This window comes from Pseudophryne corroboree, chromosome 6 (assembly GCF_028390025.1).
Source record: "Pseudophryne corroboree isolate aPseCor3 chromosome 6, aPseCor3.hap2, whole genome shotgun sequence".
Taxonomy (NCBI): Eukaryota; Metazoa; Chordata; class Amphibia; order Anura; family Myobatrachidae; genus Pseudophryne; species Pseudophryne corroboree.
In genome coordinates this window covers 26,189,179-26,207,238 of record NC_086449.1, presented here as the reverse complement: position 1 = coordinate 26,207,238, position 18,060 = coordinate 26,189,179, and the positions used below count along the sequence as shown (strand labels likewise).

General features: G+C 45.6%; 1 protein-coding gene across 5 annotated transcripts in view; it reads left to right on the top strand.

Moving 5' to 3' along the window:
- LOC134935946 (acetylcholine receptor subunit epsilon-like) overlaps nt 1-18,060 on the top strand; it is a 66,722-nt gene that overhangs the window by 42,261 nt on the left and 6,401 nt on the right. For all 5 annotated transcript variants that reach the window (XM_063930804.1, XM_063930805.1, XM_063930803.1 and 2 more), the window contains 2 exons: nt 14,777-14,932; nt 17,313-17,413. In XM_063930804.1, coding sequence (XP_063786874.1) covers nt 14,777-14,932; nt 17,313-17,413 — 257 coding nt within the window. The remainder of the gene's footprint in view (nt 1-14,776; nt 14,933-17,312; nt 17,414-18,060) is intronic.

Below are 18,060 nucleotides of genomic sequence, written 5' to 3'. Positions count from 1 at the left end.
CCATATTACACCCAGCACATTACATTATACACAGCCCCCTCCCCCATATTACATTATACACAACCCCCTCCCACCATATTACACCCAGCACATTACATTATACACACACACACACACACACACACACACACACACACACACACACACACACACACACACACACACACACACACACACCCTCCTACCTATTACACCCAGCACATTACATTATACATACCCCCTCCCCATATTACACCCTGTACTAGATTACACACTGCAACACAGCCCCCCAATATTACACCCAGTGCCACATTACAGGACACACAACACCTATTCCACACAGCACCCACCTGGCTATGTTGCTCCTTCCTGTAAGGACTGGGAGCCGGCCCCAGGACAGTGTGGGGCTGTGGGAAAGCAGCACATCGCAGGCACAACCTATCGAGGAGCAGGAGGAGGAAAGTTACTGGTACACGCTGCCATCTGACTCAGTGTGGTGGGAGGGGCCAGCAACCAGGAAGCAAAGCTCTGCCTCTCTGTTTACACGGCAGGGAAGAAACCACTGCACACAACCCTGCGGTGGCCGGCTCTGAAGCCTCCCGTGCAGGCCCCGCCCCCCGATCTCCGGACTTGCGCATGCGCAGTCCAGATTTTCAACGATGGACCCTCAAAATCCGGGAGGGCTGTCTAGGTATGCGGGGCAGCGGGAGGCTCATTTAAAAATCGGGAGCCTCCCGCTGAATGCGGGAGGGTAGGCAAGCCTGTCCCAAAGCCTCCTGATCCGGATCCTCCCCCAGAAAAGGTTGGGTGTGGGGTTGAAACTGATACCAGGGAGGTTTCTGAAACAGTGGGACCTAAGAGCCCACATGATGGGGTTGTGGCTCCTGATTCTGGTGGTGGGTGTGGGGTGGAAGAAGGTGCCAGGGAAGAGGTTGTTGTGGAGGATGATGATGTAATTCCCTTTGGTTTGTCTTGTAAGAGGGTAGGGTCCTCCGATGAGGACTGTGAGAAAGAAGTAAAGAGAAAGTAGATGGGTCCTACTTCTATAATCCAAGAACTATGGATCCCCAACCTATACGATGTGCCACAATTAATGTGGCTTCCGTGCTTTCCGAACAAGCTCGATTTATGGCCTTTGATTTTTTCGATGCGGTTGATGTCGATTTTTTATTTTTGCAAGAGACCAGAGTGGGCGATTTGGCCACACTCCATCGTGCCAAATCTCAGTGGAGGAGGGGGCCTTCTTTCTGGTCTCTTGCGGCCGAGCTGTACGGTGGGTTGGCAGTTCTTTTTACTGGTATGGTAACTGTGCACAGGATTATAGAGTTGCAGGTAGGTAGGTGCATGGTTCTGGATGTCAACTTGAGAGGACATGACCTGAGGCTGATTAATATCTATGGGCCCCAAAGTGGGACAGGGAGATAAAGCCGTTTCTTTTTACAGCCCAGCAGATTGTTTTTGGAGGTGATTTTAACACCATCATTAGGCCTAAATACAGAGGAGACACCAGAGCAACTCTGGCCTATGATTTCAACTTTTTAGTTAGTATGATTAGAGAGGCAGGTCTGGTGGATGTGCATGTTCATCATTTCCCAGACCTCACAGGTTACCCCTTTCATAGCGGTAGTCGTAGATCTAGGATAGACAGGATTTTAGTTAAGGAGTCCTCGAAAACTTTGCCTCCAGAGACAAAGCCAGTAGAGTTCTCCGATCACGTTTTTCTGAGTGTTACTTTAAATGCCTCAGAAACCCCTCAGAAAGGGTGGGGCCTTTGGCGTTTGAACTCCGAGCTCCTAAAGGAGGAGACGGTCAGACAGTCCTTTAGAGACTTTCTTCAATTACAAGAGACACTTGTGGAGGCTAGCTGGAGTAGGTCTGAGTGGTGGGAGGAGTGTAAAAAGAGGACCCGGAAATCTTTCCAAAGGCTGGTAGCCAGGAAAAGCTTGTCAAAAAGGTGCATCTACCAGAGCTTGAGAAGGAAACTTGATCTCTTGATTTCTGAGCGTGGAGATAGTGGGGAAATCTCTTGAGTGAAGGCTCAGATGAAGGAATACCAGTACAATCATCTGTCTTCATTGATTCTGGAGAGGGATTACGGTAAATACCACTCGCCGGATCCCTACCAGAGTTGCAGAAGATCAGTCGATCTGAGGGAGGTCCGGGGCCTGTATGATGAACAGAGTACTCTTCGTAAGGATAAGGAAGGTATCTTGGGAGTCATTAGGGCCTACTACTCCAACCTCTTATCTGAGCACCCACTTATCAGAGAGAGGATGGAGCGTTTTCTGAGGGAAACACCTGGGCTTGAGGGGCTTGATCCCTCTTTTGACTCTTTGGGTAGTGATGTAACAGTGGAGGAAGTCAAGAATGCCATAGACAGTCTATGAAGAAGTCTCCAGGCCCAGATGGATTACCATCTGAATTTTATAAAGTGTTTTCTGACATCTTGGCTCCTCATCTTGTAGAGGTATTTAATGAAAGCCTGGGTGAGGGGTTGCTCCCTCCCTCTATGAGATCTTCTGCTCTTATATTGTTGTCCAAAGGTAAGGACCCAGCCCGTATTGAAAATTGGCGCCCCATCGCTCTTCTCAATACGGACAGAAAGATTCTGGCAAAGGTACTCTTCAATCGGTTGATGGAAGTTTCCGGGCTGTTGCTTTCCCCATCTCAGCATTGCACTGTGAAGGGCCGTAGCACCTTTAGTGCTGTCCTTGGCGTCCGGGAGGCCGTGGAACGATGTCGTGCTGAAAAGTGGGGGAAGTATTTGCTGGCATTGGATCAGTCCAAAGCTTTTGACCGTGTGAATCATCAGTACTTGTGAACTGTATTGGAAAGGTATGGTCTTCCTGTGCAGGTGGTAGATTGGCTGCGTGTTATTTATAATCAGGCCGAGAGCTTCCCACTGGTTAATGGCTGGGTAGGGCCTGCTTTCAATGTTGATTCAGGCGTCCGTCAGGGATGTCCTCTGAGCCCCCTTTTATATGTGTTTGCAATTGATCCTTTTGTGAGGAGGATTGAGAGAGGCACTGTAGAGGGGGTGCAGCTGGGCCCTGAGTCTCCATTGATGGTGGTGGCTTATGCAGTTGATGTCACTCTTGTCCTGTCATCTGTGGCAGAGGCACATGACGTGGAACATCTTATCTGTGAGTACTCTGAAGCTTCGTGTTCCAGAGTCAACCAGGAAAAGTGTGAAGCTTTCTGGATGGGAGAGGAAGGTGATGAGTTTGCCCTTCCGGACAGCCTCCCCAGGGCCAGCCCAGAGATCAAAATTTTAAGTATACGATTTGGCCGTGGTGATTATGCCACTCAAAATTGGGAGAAAAGGCTTGAAGATGCTACCAAGAAGGTACAGTCTTGGAGAAAGTGGCAGCTTTCTTACAGGCAGAGGATTGACTTGTGCAAAACTTACCTGATCCCTTTGTTTCTCTATGTCAGCTACGTGTGCTTTTTGCCAGAATCCTTGTGGACCAGGATGAATTCTTTATTCTTCCTATTATTATGGGGGAATAGAATGAATCCAGTCAAGAGGAGGATTACTTACATGTCGAGGAAACAGGGTGGCCTAAGTATGGTCAACCCTGTGGTGTTTTTTTGCTTCTACCTTTATAAAACATAACCTTGGGAGTTTATTTTTAGATTCCCCCCTCGATGGGTAAAAAGCTTTTGGGCCTGGGTGTTTCCCTTCCTTGAGCTCTGGTTTGATGGTGGTCAAGTGAAACATTTTCGGGACCGGCATGGCTACCTCCCGATCTACGTCATCTTGTGCTTGAAGATGACAAGGCGTTGGGGGCTGGAAGAGGGTGAAGTTAAAAACGTCTCCAGAAGGGAGTTGGAGAGTAGAATTTTGCGAACTCACTTCTTTGTTCCGCTGTCACTAAAGGACTGCACGGGTAATGTTTGCTCAGATGGGTTGTCTCTGATCAATTCTCAGAGGATCTCACGGAAGTTCAGGGACATTGCTTGGTTCTCCTTTCATGGGAAGCTTTACGTGAAGGGTAATCTCAAGTTTAAAAGTGCCGGTGATCGTGGCTGCCCGCGTGAAGAATGTCTAGGGGAGGAGGAGAAGTTAGACCATTTTTTTCTTGAGTGTCCTTTCAATCTAAAAGTTTACAATGGAGTTTCAAGAGCCTTACGCATCCCGTGCCTCTCGGGGCTTAGTTACCCTGAGTGGGCTTATGGGGCATTTAAAGGGTATAGCAGATTTGATTTGACCACTATTTTTATAGTTAGCTTAGCTGTTAGACATCACACGTGGAGAGCACGGTGTCAGGTATCCCTTAGACAGAAAGTTCTCCCCTGCAAAATGGTGATGGAAAGCATTCTACATGAGGTAAAGAGGTTGATGGATATGGATAGGGAGAGGATGGATGCTGTTGGGTGGTCCAGGCTTTGGTGGCACCTGAAGCCTCCTTGAGTGGGTGGCAGACATCTTCTCCTCCATCTTTTGGCTATCTATTTTTCTCACTCCCTGTAGATTTTGGACTTGGTTTTTTTGTTTAAAATGGTTTACATGCGGCTAAAAGCCCTTTACTTTCTCTCTACTTGTATTTAATGTAAGTGGTTTGTAGTGCTGTGGTTACATTTGTATGTTGTGTATAGTTGTGTGTTGTTTAGTATAGGCTGTTAAGCTTAACAAATTGTTAAGCCATAGAAATTATATATGTAAGAGTCTGTTGATTTATATTTATGATATGTTATTTTCAGCCATAATTGTGTTTTGGCTTGGTTTTATGCTTTATTTATTTATTTATTTATTGTATGTTGCAAGTTTTCTAATAAAAGAATCAATCAGGAGAGAGCAGTAGTATATGTGCCTGGGTTACACCAGGAGAGAGCAGTAGTATATGTGCCTGGGTTACACCGGGAGAGAACAGTAGTATATGTGCCTGGGTTACAGCTGGAGAAAGCAGTAGTATATGTGCCTGGGTTACAACTGGAGAGAACAGTAGTATATGTGCCTGGGTTACAGCTGGAAAGAGCAGTAGTATATGCGCCTGGGATACACCAGGAGAGAACAGTAGTATATGCACCTGGGATACACCAGGAGAAAACAGTAGCATATGTGCCTGGGTTACACCAGGAGAGAACAGTAGTATATGTGCCTGGGCATGTTTTTATTTATGCACAGCTTCCATTTTATAACAAAATATAAACATTATAATCATATTTACAATTATATACATAATAAATAAATAGAGATCATTACATCATGATATTTACCGTTTACATAACTCAAATATGTTTTCCATCACTTTATCATACTTTCATTTTAAACATTTTCCTTGATCCACATAATTTCTGTGAATCCATTTCAGGGAACTCCCCCAACATTTCCCACTTAGCTGACTCAATATTTAACACACATTTATCCATCTATCATAAACCCTCCATCTCCATACACTCCCACATTTATCCACAATCCTACCTTCATTCATACGTTTCACCCTCCATACATACCGGACTACCAACAAATAATTATAACTAGAGTAACATATCTGCATATTTTAAGGTGTATGCAAACCCCTTCTTTAAAAAAAAGAAACAACAAAACCTAATCAGCTGAGAAAAAGTGACCAGGACAGAAAAGAACCTGAGACTGAAAAGAGGAAATCTTCCACCACCCACTAAGGGGGTTTCAACTGGCGCCACAATCTGGACCAGCTGACAGTGTCCAATCTCTTCTTCTCCAGATCCATCATCCGACTCACCTCATGAAGAATACGACCCACCACCTCTTCACAGGGAAGGACTTTTCCTCTCAAACTAACCAGACACCGTGCCTGCCACGTGTGGAACCTAACCGCTAAGCTGACTAAAAAAATTGTGCCTAAATCAAAGCCCCCATACCCTTTGAATGCCCCGTAGACCCATTCCGGGTAACTGAGCCCCGAAAGGCAAGGGATGCCTATGGCACCCGACACTGTTTTGTAAACCTTTATGTTAAAGGGACATCTACAGAAGAAGTGGTCCATGGTCTCCTCCTCCCCTTGACATTCCTCCCGTGGGCAAACACGTTCATCGGCACTTCTAAATTTGATGTTTCCCCTAACATAAAGCTTCCCTTGAAAAGAGAACCAGGCAATATCCCTAAACTTCAGAGGCACCCTCTGGGAATTTACCAGATTCAATCCTTCTGTGAGAACATTACCTGGGCATTCTTTCAGGGCCAATGGGACATAAAAGTGGGAACACAAGACCCTCTTCCCCAACTCCTTTCTCGAGAGATCTCTTATATCACCCACCTGCAGGCCCCATCGCCTAATCACTTTCAGACACTGAATCACATAGATCGGGAGGTAGCCTCTCTGAGCCCGAAAAATTCTCAGTCTGCCATCCTGTAACCATACTCTAATAAAGGGAGACACCCATTCCCTAAAGCCATTTACCCACCGAGGGGGCGTCTCTAAGCAGAGACCACCGACATTTAGCTTTAAGAAAGCTGTTACAAAGAAGACTACGGGGTTAACCATATCCAAGCCCCCTTCTGCCCTCGGTCTATAAGTGATACCTCTTTTCACAATGTTCATCTTGTTCCCCCACAAAAGTAGAAAAAACAAGGAATTCATTCTAGTCCACAAAGATTGCGGCAAAAAACATACATAGCTGACATACAAAAACATTGGGATCAGGTAAGTTTTACACAGGTCCACCCTTTCCCTCAGAGAGAACTTCCATCCTATCCAGCTCTTTACTTTACGGGTTGCACCATCCAGTTTCCCGACCCAATTTGTACTTGCATAGTCACCATGATCAAATTTGATGCCCAAGATTTTTATACATTGACTGGCCCTGGGGAGGCTGTCCGGAAGATCAAACTCGTTGCCTTCCTCCCCCATCCAGAAAGCTTCACACTTGTCCTGATTGATTATGGAACCCGAAGCACTTGAATATTCCATGATCAGTTGGTCTACATCACGTGCCTCTGCCACCGAAGACAGGACTACTGTGACATCATCAGCATAGGCTACTACACTCAAAGGAAACTCTGGGTTCAGCTGCACCCCTTCCAACATGCCGCCCTCAACCCTTCTTATAAAAGGATCGATTGCAAACACGTACAAAAGAGGGCTCAGGGGACACCCCTGACGAACACCAGAGTCTACTGGAAATGCAGGCCCTACCCAACCATTCACAAGTGGGAAGCTCTCTGCCTTTTTATACAAAACTTTCAACCAATTTACCGCCCTTATAGGGAAACCATACCTTTCAAGTAAGGCCCACAGGTACTCATGATTGACCCGATCAAAAGCCTTAGACTGATCCAATGCCAGCAGAAACTTATTCAACTTTCCAGCCCTGCACCTTTCAAGAGCCTCCCGGACACCAAGCACAGCAGTAAAGGTACTGCGGCCCTTTACAGTACAGTGCTGGGAAGGCGAAAGTACAAGCTCTGAAAATTCCCTTAGCCTGTTGAAAAAGATTTTTGCCAGAATCTTTCTGTCCGTATTGAGAAGAGCGATGGGGCGCCAGTTCTCAATATGGACCGGGTCCTTACCTTTGGACAGCAAAATAAGAGCTGACTGTCTCATGGAAGGAGGGAGTTCACCCTCACCCAGGCTAGTATTATATACTTCCGTAAGACGAGGAGCCAGGATATCTGAGAATTCTTTATAGAATTCAGCTGTTAAACCATCTGGTCCTGGAGATTTTTTGGGAGTTAACCCGCCAATTGCCTCTCTGACCTCCTCCACACCTATTTCGCTGTTCAAACAGTCAAAAGAAGCATCTGGCTCCACAAGACCAGGTGTCTCCCTCAGAAATGCCTCCATCGTTTCTCTGTCAAGTGCCTTCGCAGACAAGAGTTCAGCGTAATAGGACCTGATGACTTTTAGGATGCCTTCTTCGCCCTTCTGAAGCACACCCTCTCCATCAACAAGCCCTCTTATCTCTTTAACATCAATCCCCCTTCTACAACTCTGGTAGGGATCCGGGTAGTGGTACTTTCCGTAATCCCTCTCCAAAATCAAAGAAGATAGACGGCTATACTGATGTTCTCTCATCTGTGATTTCACCCGGGAGATTTCCCCACTATCCCCCTGTTCAGAGATCAGGGAATCTAATCTCCTTCTTAGAGTATAGTAGGTATTTTTTTTAACCAAGTTTCTTTTGACTACTAGCCTCCTGAAAAGACTTCGGGCTCTCTTTTTTACTTCCTCCCACCACTCCGATCTACTCCAACCAGCCTCCAACAGTGACTCCTGCGCCTGAAAAAACTCCCTGAAAGACTGTCTCACTTCCTCTTCCTTGAGAAGCTCAGCATTCAGACGCCACAAACCCCTTCCTTTCTGGAAGGATTGCGAGACATTCAAAACAAAACTTAAGTACCCGTGATCGGAGAACTCTACAAACTTTACCTCTGAAGGTAAAGTGCTTGAGGACTCCTTAACAAAAAACCTGTCTATTCTAGATCTGCGCTGACCACAAAAGTAAGTGTACCCCGTGAGGTCTGGTTGATGTTTAACGTGTACATCAACCATACCTGCCTGACTAGCCATACTAACTAAAAAATTCTCATCATAGCCCAGCCTCAGTCCTCTGGAGCCTCCCCTGTCTTTTGGCCTAATGATGGCGTTGAAATCGCCCCCAAAGATGACTTGCTGGGCCGTGAAAAGAAAGGGTTTAACCATTTCAAAAAGACATTTCCTATCCCAGCGAGACTGGGGGCCATAGATATTGATAAGCCTAAGGTTATGTCCTCTTAAAGTGACATCCAAAATCATACACCTTCCCACTTGTAACTCAACAACCTTGCGCACGGTTACCATGTCGGTAAAAAGTACCGCCACCCCACCGTACGGCTCAGCAGCAAGAGACCAAAAAGAGGGCACGCGCCTCCACTCACTTTTAGCTTTGTGAAGGGCTGCTAATCTGTTGATCCGGGTCTCTTGTAAGAACAAGATGTCCACGTTCTGGTTGTCAAAAAACTCAAAAGCCAGATACCGAGCACGTACGGATAACACGGAAGCCACATTCATTGTGGCACATCGAATAGGATGGGGATCCATGGTTCCAGATTGTTGAAATGGACTATGCACATACATTACTCTAGTTATCACCACCACCCCCACCACAATCCATACATGCCACCCCATTCACTTCCTCAATCACAACCACATCCACACCCGCACCAGCCTCTTTAGGACCAGGGTCAGGGGGTTCCCTTGCATCCAGTGACCCAGGGCCAGACACATTATTTTGATTGCTCTGACTCTCAGATTCACTCTCTGCCTCTTTCCCTATCACCATCACTTCCTCCTCAGCAGCAACCACCTCCAAACCTACCTCCTCATCCTCAAACAGTGGCTTCCCAAACTCCTCCTCCTCTTTTCTTTGCTCCAATTCAATCCCTATTGGATCCGACTCTAAACTTTCTGCTGCAACATCCTCTATTTCACTGTCTGTATTCCCTTCTCCCCCCTCCCTCCTTCTCTTCCCTACCATCTTAATTACTTCTTTCCTTTCTTTGTTCTTTCTTCTCTGTCTTCTAGGTTTAAGTCTTGGTTCCCCTTTTTCTATAACCACTTCTCCCTCATCTTCCTCATCTGTCAATACGCCAAACCTATTTGAAAGAATCACCTCTTCCTGCACTTTCCTCTTTGTTGTTTTTACACCTTTTTTTCCCACCTGAAACCAGGATTGGGACTGGGATTGAGGCTGTGATTGGCCCTGAGGCTGAACTTTGCTTCCTTCTGACACTATTTTGCCAATTTCCCATGACATTTCTTTCTCTTTGTTCACTTTAACTACTCCACCCCTAGTAATTCCCATTTCTGAACTACTACCTTCCTCAAAATTCATGCAATCCCTGTTGTTATGATTTGCCATGGGGCAACGACTGTAGGGATGTCCCATCTCCCCACAAAGGTTACATTTCACCTTATTACATGTTCTAGAAGTATGTCCACTCTCCCCACACATCGAACATTTCACACCCCCACAGTCACCACTGAGGTGGCCAGCCTCACCACACTTAAAACATGTCCTTGGTTGACCAGTATAAAATATCTGCACCCGGTCTCGACCTATGTACGCAGCAGATGGAATATGACGCACACCGGTCTCCCCAGGATACAGACGTACACTGGCCAACCAAGCACCTCCCCACACTCCCATTGTGTGGTCCGTTTTCCTAATGTCAGATTGCAATTCACATTGCCTGCTTAACCAAAACCTGATATCTTCCATAGGTATAGATTCATTGCGGACCAGGATGGTCACTTTTATGTCATTTTGTTTCTCCATCAAATCCGCCTCATACTTACAGTAACCATTCTTGTCCTTGTTTACAGACCACTTTCTCCAAAAAATAAACAATGTTTGCTTATTATAAAAGCTGACATCATACTAAACAGATTTTATAGGGTGAATACAGGCATATAAATCTCTGTAAGTAACCTCAAGAAAAAAATTAACCTTAGAAAATCAGTCTTAGGTGGGGGGGTCACCATCACCCACCCACCTAAACTGTACTAGGTTCCGTCTCACTCTCTGGCCACCACTACCACCACCAAATCTTGTATCCTTATTTCCAGAATTTTTCCCCATATTGCCGCCTTCTGTGCATAAGACATTTCATCAGGGTTAGGCTTACCGGCACTCCCTCCACCCTCTATCACTGAAAAAGAAACAAGAGGAACTAAATTGACATTTTCACTTTGCAGTTTCCCCCCCACATTTTTATCCTTTCCTTCTGGAATGTCTTTAGAATTCTTTTTCTTTACTTCTGCACTGATTAACGACAATGCTTCCTTCACCCTGGCAGGAGCTGGAATGTTCCCATACATTGACTCTGCAACTATTTTCTCACCAGCATCCAAAGTCTCTGGATCTAGAGCTGGCAGACCTTGAGCCAAACCATCAGTTATTACAGTTTTCCTCACTGCCATTCCCACACCTCCCTGCACATCTTTGGACACAGCCTGCACAATTACACTAGGACCTGCATCAGATTCAAGCAAAATGTTAACAGGTTCATCCTCCATGCCACCCTGCGCCCTGCATAGACCCGACGCCGGATCCTGCCCTCCGGTCCTCACCGGCCTGTCACCTATAACAGCATTTTCATTACTGCTACCATTGCCCGGCACCTTGGAAGCCACGGGTAACCCCCGGGAATCCCCTCCTGACAACACCTGCACAGATCTTACCTTGCTTGGTGCACCACCAGGGATTCCCGAGCCGCCGTCTGCTCCCCTCGCCTCTGCTTCCGTCTCCATAGCAGCCGATGATGCTGTATCCAGAAAAACCACAGCCTCTTCCTGGACAGTCACACTCTGGAGCTCATCAATAGCTGGGGATTCCTCCATCTCCACACCCTCTTCCTTTTCCAGGTGAATCAACTCCTTTGATGAGGGTGTAACCTGATTTCTATGCACTGCAGGTAACTCCTTCCCTGCTGGTATGGAAACTTTTGCCTTTTTTTTCTTTCCTTCAGATTCCTTCAGAGATGTTATTCTGCCCTTTATATTACACATGGTTGCTTGTATTTCATCCATTTCACCCTGGATCCTGACCCGCTCCAAATTGCCAATTGTATTACACTTTCTCTTGCGAGCATAATACCGGGATTTAAGTTTAGCAGCTTCTGCCATTAATTCCTTTAGGCCTAAATGGACCCAGTAATTTTCCTCTGAAACATCATCATCACAGTCTGAGTCCTCTGTATCTGAGATATCTTCTGTTACATTGACATTAACCCCTTCCTTGCCTGGAGGCTCAGCCGCTGTGGCGACTGTACCGTCCCCACCAGTAATCTTACTGGCAGAGGTGCCTTCCACAGGCTTAGGGGTACACAATCTTCCTGCCGATCCCTGCTGCTTCACAGGGGCTCCGGCAACACTGCTGGTACTCCTTGTAATCCGTGGCTGGCTGGCTGATTCCACCGTCCCTTCCTGTCCCCCAACCCCTACAGCTGGGGAAGGGGGTGGCGTGAGGGATGCCTGCCCCTTCTTCATACCTCTGGGACCCGAAGGCAGCAGCCCCGGGCCCGGGCCTTCCACCTGCTGAAACTTCCACTCTCCCCCTGCTAAGAGCAGCAACTCCTGCCCAGGAATCCTGCAGGGGGGCGGGCACTCTCACTCTGCTGCACTGCTAGGCTCTGGAGCTCAGGAGCTCCTGCACATACGTCTGCACACCAGGAGAGAGCAGTAGTATATGTGCCTGGGTTACACCAGGAGAGAGCAGTAGTATATGTGCCTGGGTTACCCCAAGAGAAAACAGTAGTATATGCGCCTGGGTTACACCAGAAGAGAGTAGTATACGTGCCTGGGTTACACCAGGAGAGATCAGTAGTATATGTGCCTGGGTTATGCCAGGAGAGAGCAGTAGTATATGTGCCTGGGTCACATCAGGAGAGAACAGTAGTATATGTGCCTGGGTTACACAAGGGGGTAAATTTACTAAGGTGGGAGATTTTTAGAACTGGTGATGTTGCCCATAGCAACCAATCAAATTATATCTATTATCTGCTAGAAGCAGCTAGATAAATGGTAAGTAGAATCTGATTGGTTGCCATGGGCAACATCACCAGATCTAAAAATCTCCCACCTTAGTAAATTTACCCCCAGGAGAGAACAGTAGTATATGTGCCTAGATTACACCAGGAGAGAACAGTAGTATATGTGCCTGGGTCACAAAGGAGAGAACAGTAGTATATGTGCCTGGGTTACACCAGGAGAGAACAGTAGTATATGTACCTGGGTCACAAAGGAGAGAACAGTAGTATATGTGCCTGGGTTATACTAGGAGAGAACAGTAGTACAGGTTGAGTATCCCATATCCAAAATGCTTGGGACCAGAGGTATTTTGGATATCGGATTTTTACGTATTTTGGAATAATTGCATACCATAGTGAGATATCATGGTGATGGGACCTAAGTCTTAGCACAGAATGCATTTATGTTACATATACACCTTATACACACAGCCTGAAGGTCATTTTAGCCAATATTTTTACTAACATTGTGCATTAAACAAAGTGTATCTACATTCACACAATTCATTTATGTTTCATATACAGCTTATGCACACAGCCTGAAGGTCATTTAATACAATATTTTTAATTACTTTGTGTATTAAACAAAGTTTGTGTACATTGAGCCATCAAAAAACAAAGGTTTCACTATCTCAGTCTCACTCAAAAAATTCCGTATTTCGGAATATTTGGATATGGGATACTCAACCTGTATATGTGCCTGGGTTACACCAGGAGAGAGCAGTAGTATATGTGTCTGGGTTACACCAGATGAGATCAGTAGTATATGGAGGAAAATGATCCAATATCACATATCTGTGAGTGGCAAAAGTATGTGAACCTTAGGCATGACAGATATTTTGAAGGTGAAATAAGAGTCAGGTATTTTCATTCTATTGGATGGCAATCAGGTGTGAGTGGACAACCTATCTTTTTAAAAGAACAGGGATCTATCAAAGTCTGATGTTCACAACACATTTGTGGAAATGTAGCATGCCATGAACAAAGGAGATTTCTGAGGACCTCTGAAGAAGAGTTGTTGATGCTCATCAGGCTGGAAAAGGTTACAAAACCATCTAAGAGTTTGGACTCCACCAATGAACAGTCAGACAGATTGTGTATAAATGGAGGAAATTCCAGACTATTATTACCCTCCCCATGAGTGGTTGATCAACAAAGATCATGCCAAGAGCAAGCATAGTTTGCAAGGTCACAAAGGAACCCAAGGTAACCTCGAAGCGATTGAAGGCCTTTCTCACATTAGCTAATGTTAATGTTCATGAGTCCACCATCAGGAGGATACTGAACAAGAATGGTGTGCATGGCAGGATTGCAGGGAGAAAGCCGCTGCTCTCCAAAAAGAACATTGCTGCCCGTCCGCAGATTGCTAAAGATCACCTGGACTAGCAAGAAGTCTATTGGAACAATGTTTAATGGACAGATGAGTCCAAAATAGAGCTTTTTGGTTTAAATGAGAAGCGTTATGTTTGGAGAAAGGAGAACACAGCATTCCAGTATAAAAAACCTCATACCATCTGTGAAACACAGTGGTGGTGCTGCTGGTGGTGGTATCATGGTTTGGGCCTGTTTTGCTGCATCTGGCCCAGGACAACTTGCCATCATTAATGGGACAATGAATTCGGAATTATACCAGAAGATTCTAAAGGAAAATGTCAGGACATCTGTCCATGAGCTGCATCTCAAGAGAACGTGGGTCATGCAGCAAGACAACGACCCAGAAAACACAAGTTATTTGACCAAAGAATGGATAAAGAAAAATAAATGTAAAGTTTTGGAATGGCCAAGCCAAAGTCCTGACCTTAATCCAATCTAAATGTTGTGGAAGGATCTGAAGCGAGAAGTTCATGAGAGGAAACCCACAAACATAACAGAGTTGAAGCTGTTTTATACGGAGGAATGGGGTAAAATTCCTCCAAGCCGATGTTCAGGACTATTCAACAATTACCGGAAACATTTACATGCAGTTATTGCTGCACAAGGGGGTCATACCAGATACTAAAAGCAAAGGGGCCACATACAATTTGCCCCTCAAAGATATGTGATATTGGATAATTTCCTCAATAAAAAAAATGAGCACTTTTTTTGTCTCATTTGTGTTAAAATCTGAGGTAGTTTTAGGCCAAAAATCAGCAGAAATATAGAAAATTTTGAAGGGTTCACAAACTTTCAAGCAACAATGTTCGTTCCCATTTATCTTCCCTATCCCTACCCCGAAACGCTTGTAGCTTTTTGCACTAAAGATGCTCTAGTGATGCTCATTAGATCTGTAAGTAACCCTGTTTGTTATACATATATCCTTTTCAGCATCGATGGTCAGTTTGATGTGGCATACTATGCCAATGTCCTTGTGTACAGCACTGGGTACATGTACTGGCTGCCGCCAGCCATCTTCCGGAGCACCTGCACCATCAAGGTCACCTACTTTCCTTTTGACTGGCAGAACTGCACTCTGGTGTTCAGGTAAGGAACAAAAATCCAAACCTACAGTAGAAGTCCTACAAGTGTCTGCAAGACCAAACCCAAACCGGAGACCCGATTTACAGCTGGCAGGAGCATGGCCAATCCGGGAGAAGGAGTAGAATGCAATGAGCCATCCAATCAGAAATAGACTTGACTAGAAGTGGAACAATGCACAGAGACTTTGTACTAAGTCTGGGATAGCTTGCTCATGGTCAGTTATGAATGCTGACCTCACTCTTGCTTACATAACAGTGATTATTACACAATAATGCATCAGCCATAGTTAGCAATTTTTTTTCCGAAAGTTGGGATTTAAGCAGAAGCTATTAGCTGGTGCTCATAATACTGTGACTCCACCGTGTATTTGCATAGTTCATCATTGGGACGGTTTCCCTATTATCTTTAATACACACACATATACATACCAAACGGAGACCTACTCACAGAAAAGGAATTTAGTGGTTAAGGAAACACCATTCTTTTAACCAAAACGGTTCTAGACCTTGTGGCGCCCAGGGCAAATTTTTCCTTTGGCTCCCCCCCCCCATCCAAAACAGGGACAAAGCAAACATATAGGGGTGTGGCTTCACGGAGAAGGGGTGTGGCTAGAGAATAGTACCAATTCACATTACACCGCACATTATGCCATGTTAGAGCCCCTTACACCACAGCAGAGCCCCTTATACCCATTATACCAGGTAGAGCCCCTTATACACGTTGCGCCAGGTAGAGACTCATATACACATTGCGCCAGGTAGAGCACCTTATATACATTGCGCCAGGTACAGCCCTTTATACACATTGCACCAGGTACAGCTTCTTATATACGTTGTGCCAATTAGAGCCCCCTCAAACCACAGCGCCTTGGGTGGCCATCCTGCTAGACGGCACTTAAAACCACCACTGGTCTTAACTAGTGTAAGTGAGGGCAAAGGCTTATTTCCAGTCTCAAAATGTTGCACAAGTATGTATTTACAATAATCTACCCCAAGCACACTATAATGGCAAATTAATTCAATTAAAATAGTAAGTTACATCTCCCTATTTTCATAAGGAGGGTTGAGGGTCCAGTAACACCTCATTAATGAGTAGCCATCACCAGTGCTATAAAATGAGCTTGTTACTGTTTTTTATTTTTATAAATAGTTTGCAGGGTTTTGGTTAATTGAATTCCATCATGTGAGATACTGTCTTGGTGGACCGTGAAGTACTACAATCCCAATTATGTCATATTTACACAGTTTAATCATAACATACTTTTTCACGTTAAATGCTATTTCTAACCTATTGAGCCAAGAAAATAAGAAACATAACATAAAGTACTGTAACCGGCTATCCAAAGAAACTTGGCAATTACCAATTTTCATTAGTTTGTTTCTTCAGGCTGCTACTAATGGTCTATTTTTTGCATAGTGTCATGTGACTACCATAGCAACCACAGTCACACGGCACATCATGTAGTAAGCAGAGATTTGGAACACCCCAACCCCCCCCTCCCCCCGTACTCAGTTAACCCCTTTCTCACACCCCTACACGACATGCTGAGAGTCTGTTTGCATGTGTGTGTGACTGGCAGCCATACTTCTTCCCCCTCCAGAGAGATCATGGAAGGAGATAATGATTTGTAGGAGAACAACATAAAAATGACTACATATGCAGTACAGATGGTGTAATGGTTAGTATTACTGCCTCATAGCACTGAGGCCATGGGTTCGATTCCCACCATGCCCCTGTGTGGAGTTTGTATATTCTCCCCGTACTTGCGTGGGTTTCCTACGGGTACTCTGGTTTCCTCCCACAATCCACAAATATACTGGTAGGTTAATTGGATCCCAACAAAATTAACCCTAGCATGAATGTGTGTGTGTGTGTGTGTACATGTGGTAGGGAATATAGATTGTAAGCTCCACTGGGGCAGGGACTGATGTGAATGGCCAAGTATTATCTGTAAAGCGCTGCGGAATATGTGTGTGCTATATAAATAACTGGTAGTAATAATATGCATGGTACTATACAACCTATGTGAGATTGCTGCATCATTCACAGACAGGATATGCAAAGCTCCGTTTTGCATGAGTTAATATGTTTTGTGTTGCATTATGGTAATATGCCTCTAAATTCCCTAAATAGGTCCATGTGTACATAGCTATAAATAATTCATGATCAGCCTTAGCATTACAGACTGCATTATTTTATATTGTACCCAGAATATGCCCTATCTTCTTGTACGTAATCATTTTCAATTCTAGAAGTGTTTATGGCTGTTCGGTCATGTAGATTAGCAGCTGAATCATCTCCTACATTTATACTATAACGCTATTATCTCCCATCAAGCCTGGACTGTCTTCAGCATAGCTAAGGAGTCTTTCTCTCCCTGCAGATCTCAAACATACAATGCAAATGAGATTGACCTGCAGCTGGCGTACGCAGATAGCGGTGAACCTATGGAGTGGGTTGATATCGACCCTGAGGAGTTCACAGGTAATTCCGACTGGTCACACAATTTGTAGATGTACTGCTCAGCCCTCCTCCACCCAAATTGCCTTACTTGATCTATCCTCATCCATCTAGGTTGTGCTACTCTGTCTATCCTCCTCCACCCAGGCTGCCCTGCTCTATCTGCTTTCTTCCACACTGTCCTACTCTGTCCTCCTCCCAGGTTGCCCTGTTCTGTCTGTCCTCCGCCCAGGCTGCCCTATTCTATCTGGCCTCCTCCAGCCAGACTGGCCTGCACTGCTGTCTGTCTTCCTCCACCAAGGCTGCCCTACACTGTCTGTTCTCATCCACCCAGGCTGCCATGCTCTGTCTGTCCTCCTCCACCCAGGCTGCCCTGTTTGTCCTCATCCACGCAGACTGCCCTGCTCTTACTGTCCTCCTCCACCCAGGCTGCCCTGCTCTGTCTGTCCGCCTCCACCCAGACTGCCCTGCTCTTAATGTCCTCCTCCACCCAGGCTGCCCTGGTGCCTGTCCTCCTCCACCCAGGCTGCCCTGTTTGTCCTCATCCACTCAGACTGCCCTGCTCTTACTGTCCTCCTCCACCCAGGCTGCCCTGCTCTGTCTGTCCGCCTCCACCCAGACTGCCCTGCTCTTAATGTCCTCCTCCACGCAGGCTGCCCTGCTGCCTGTCT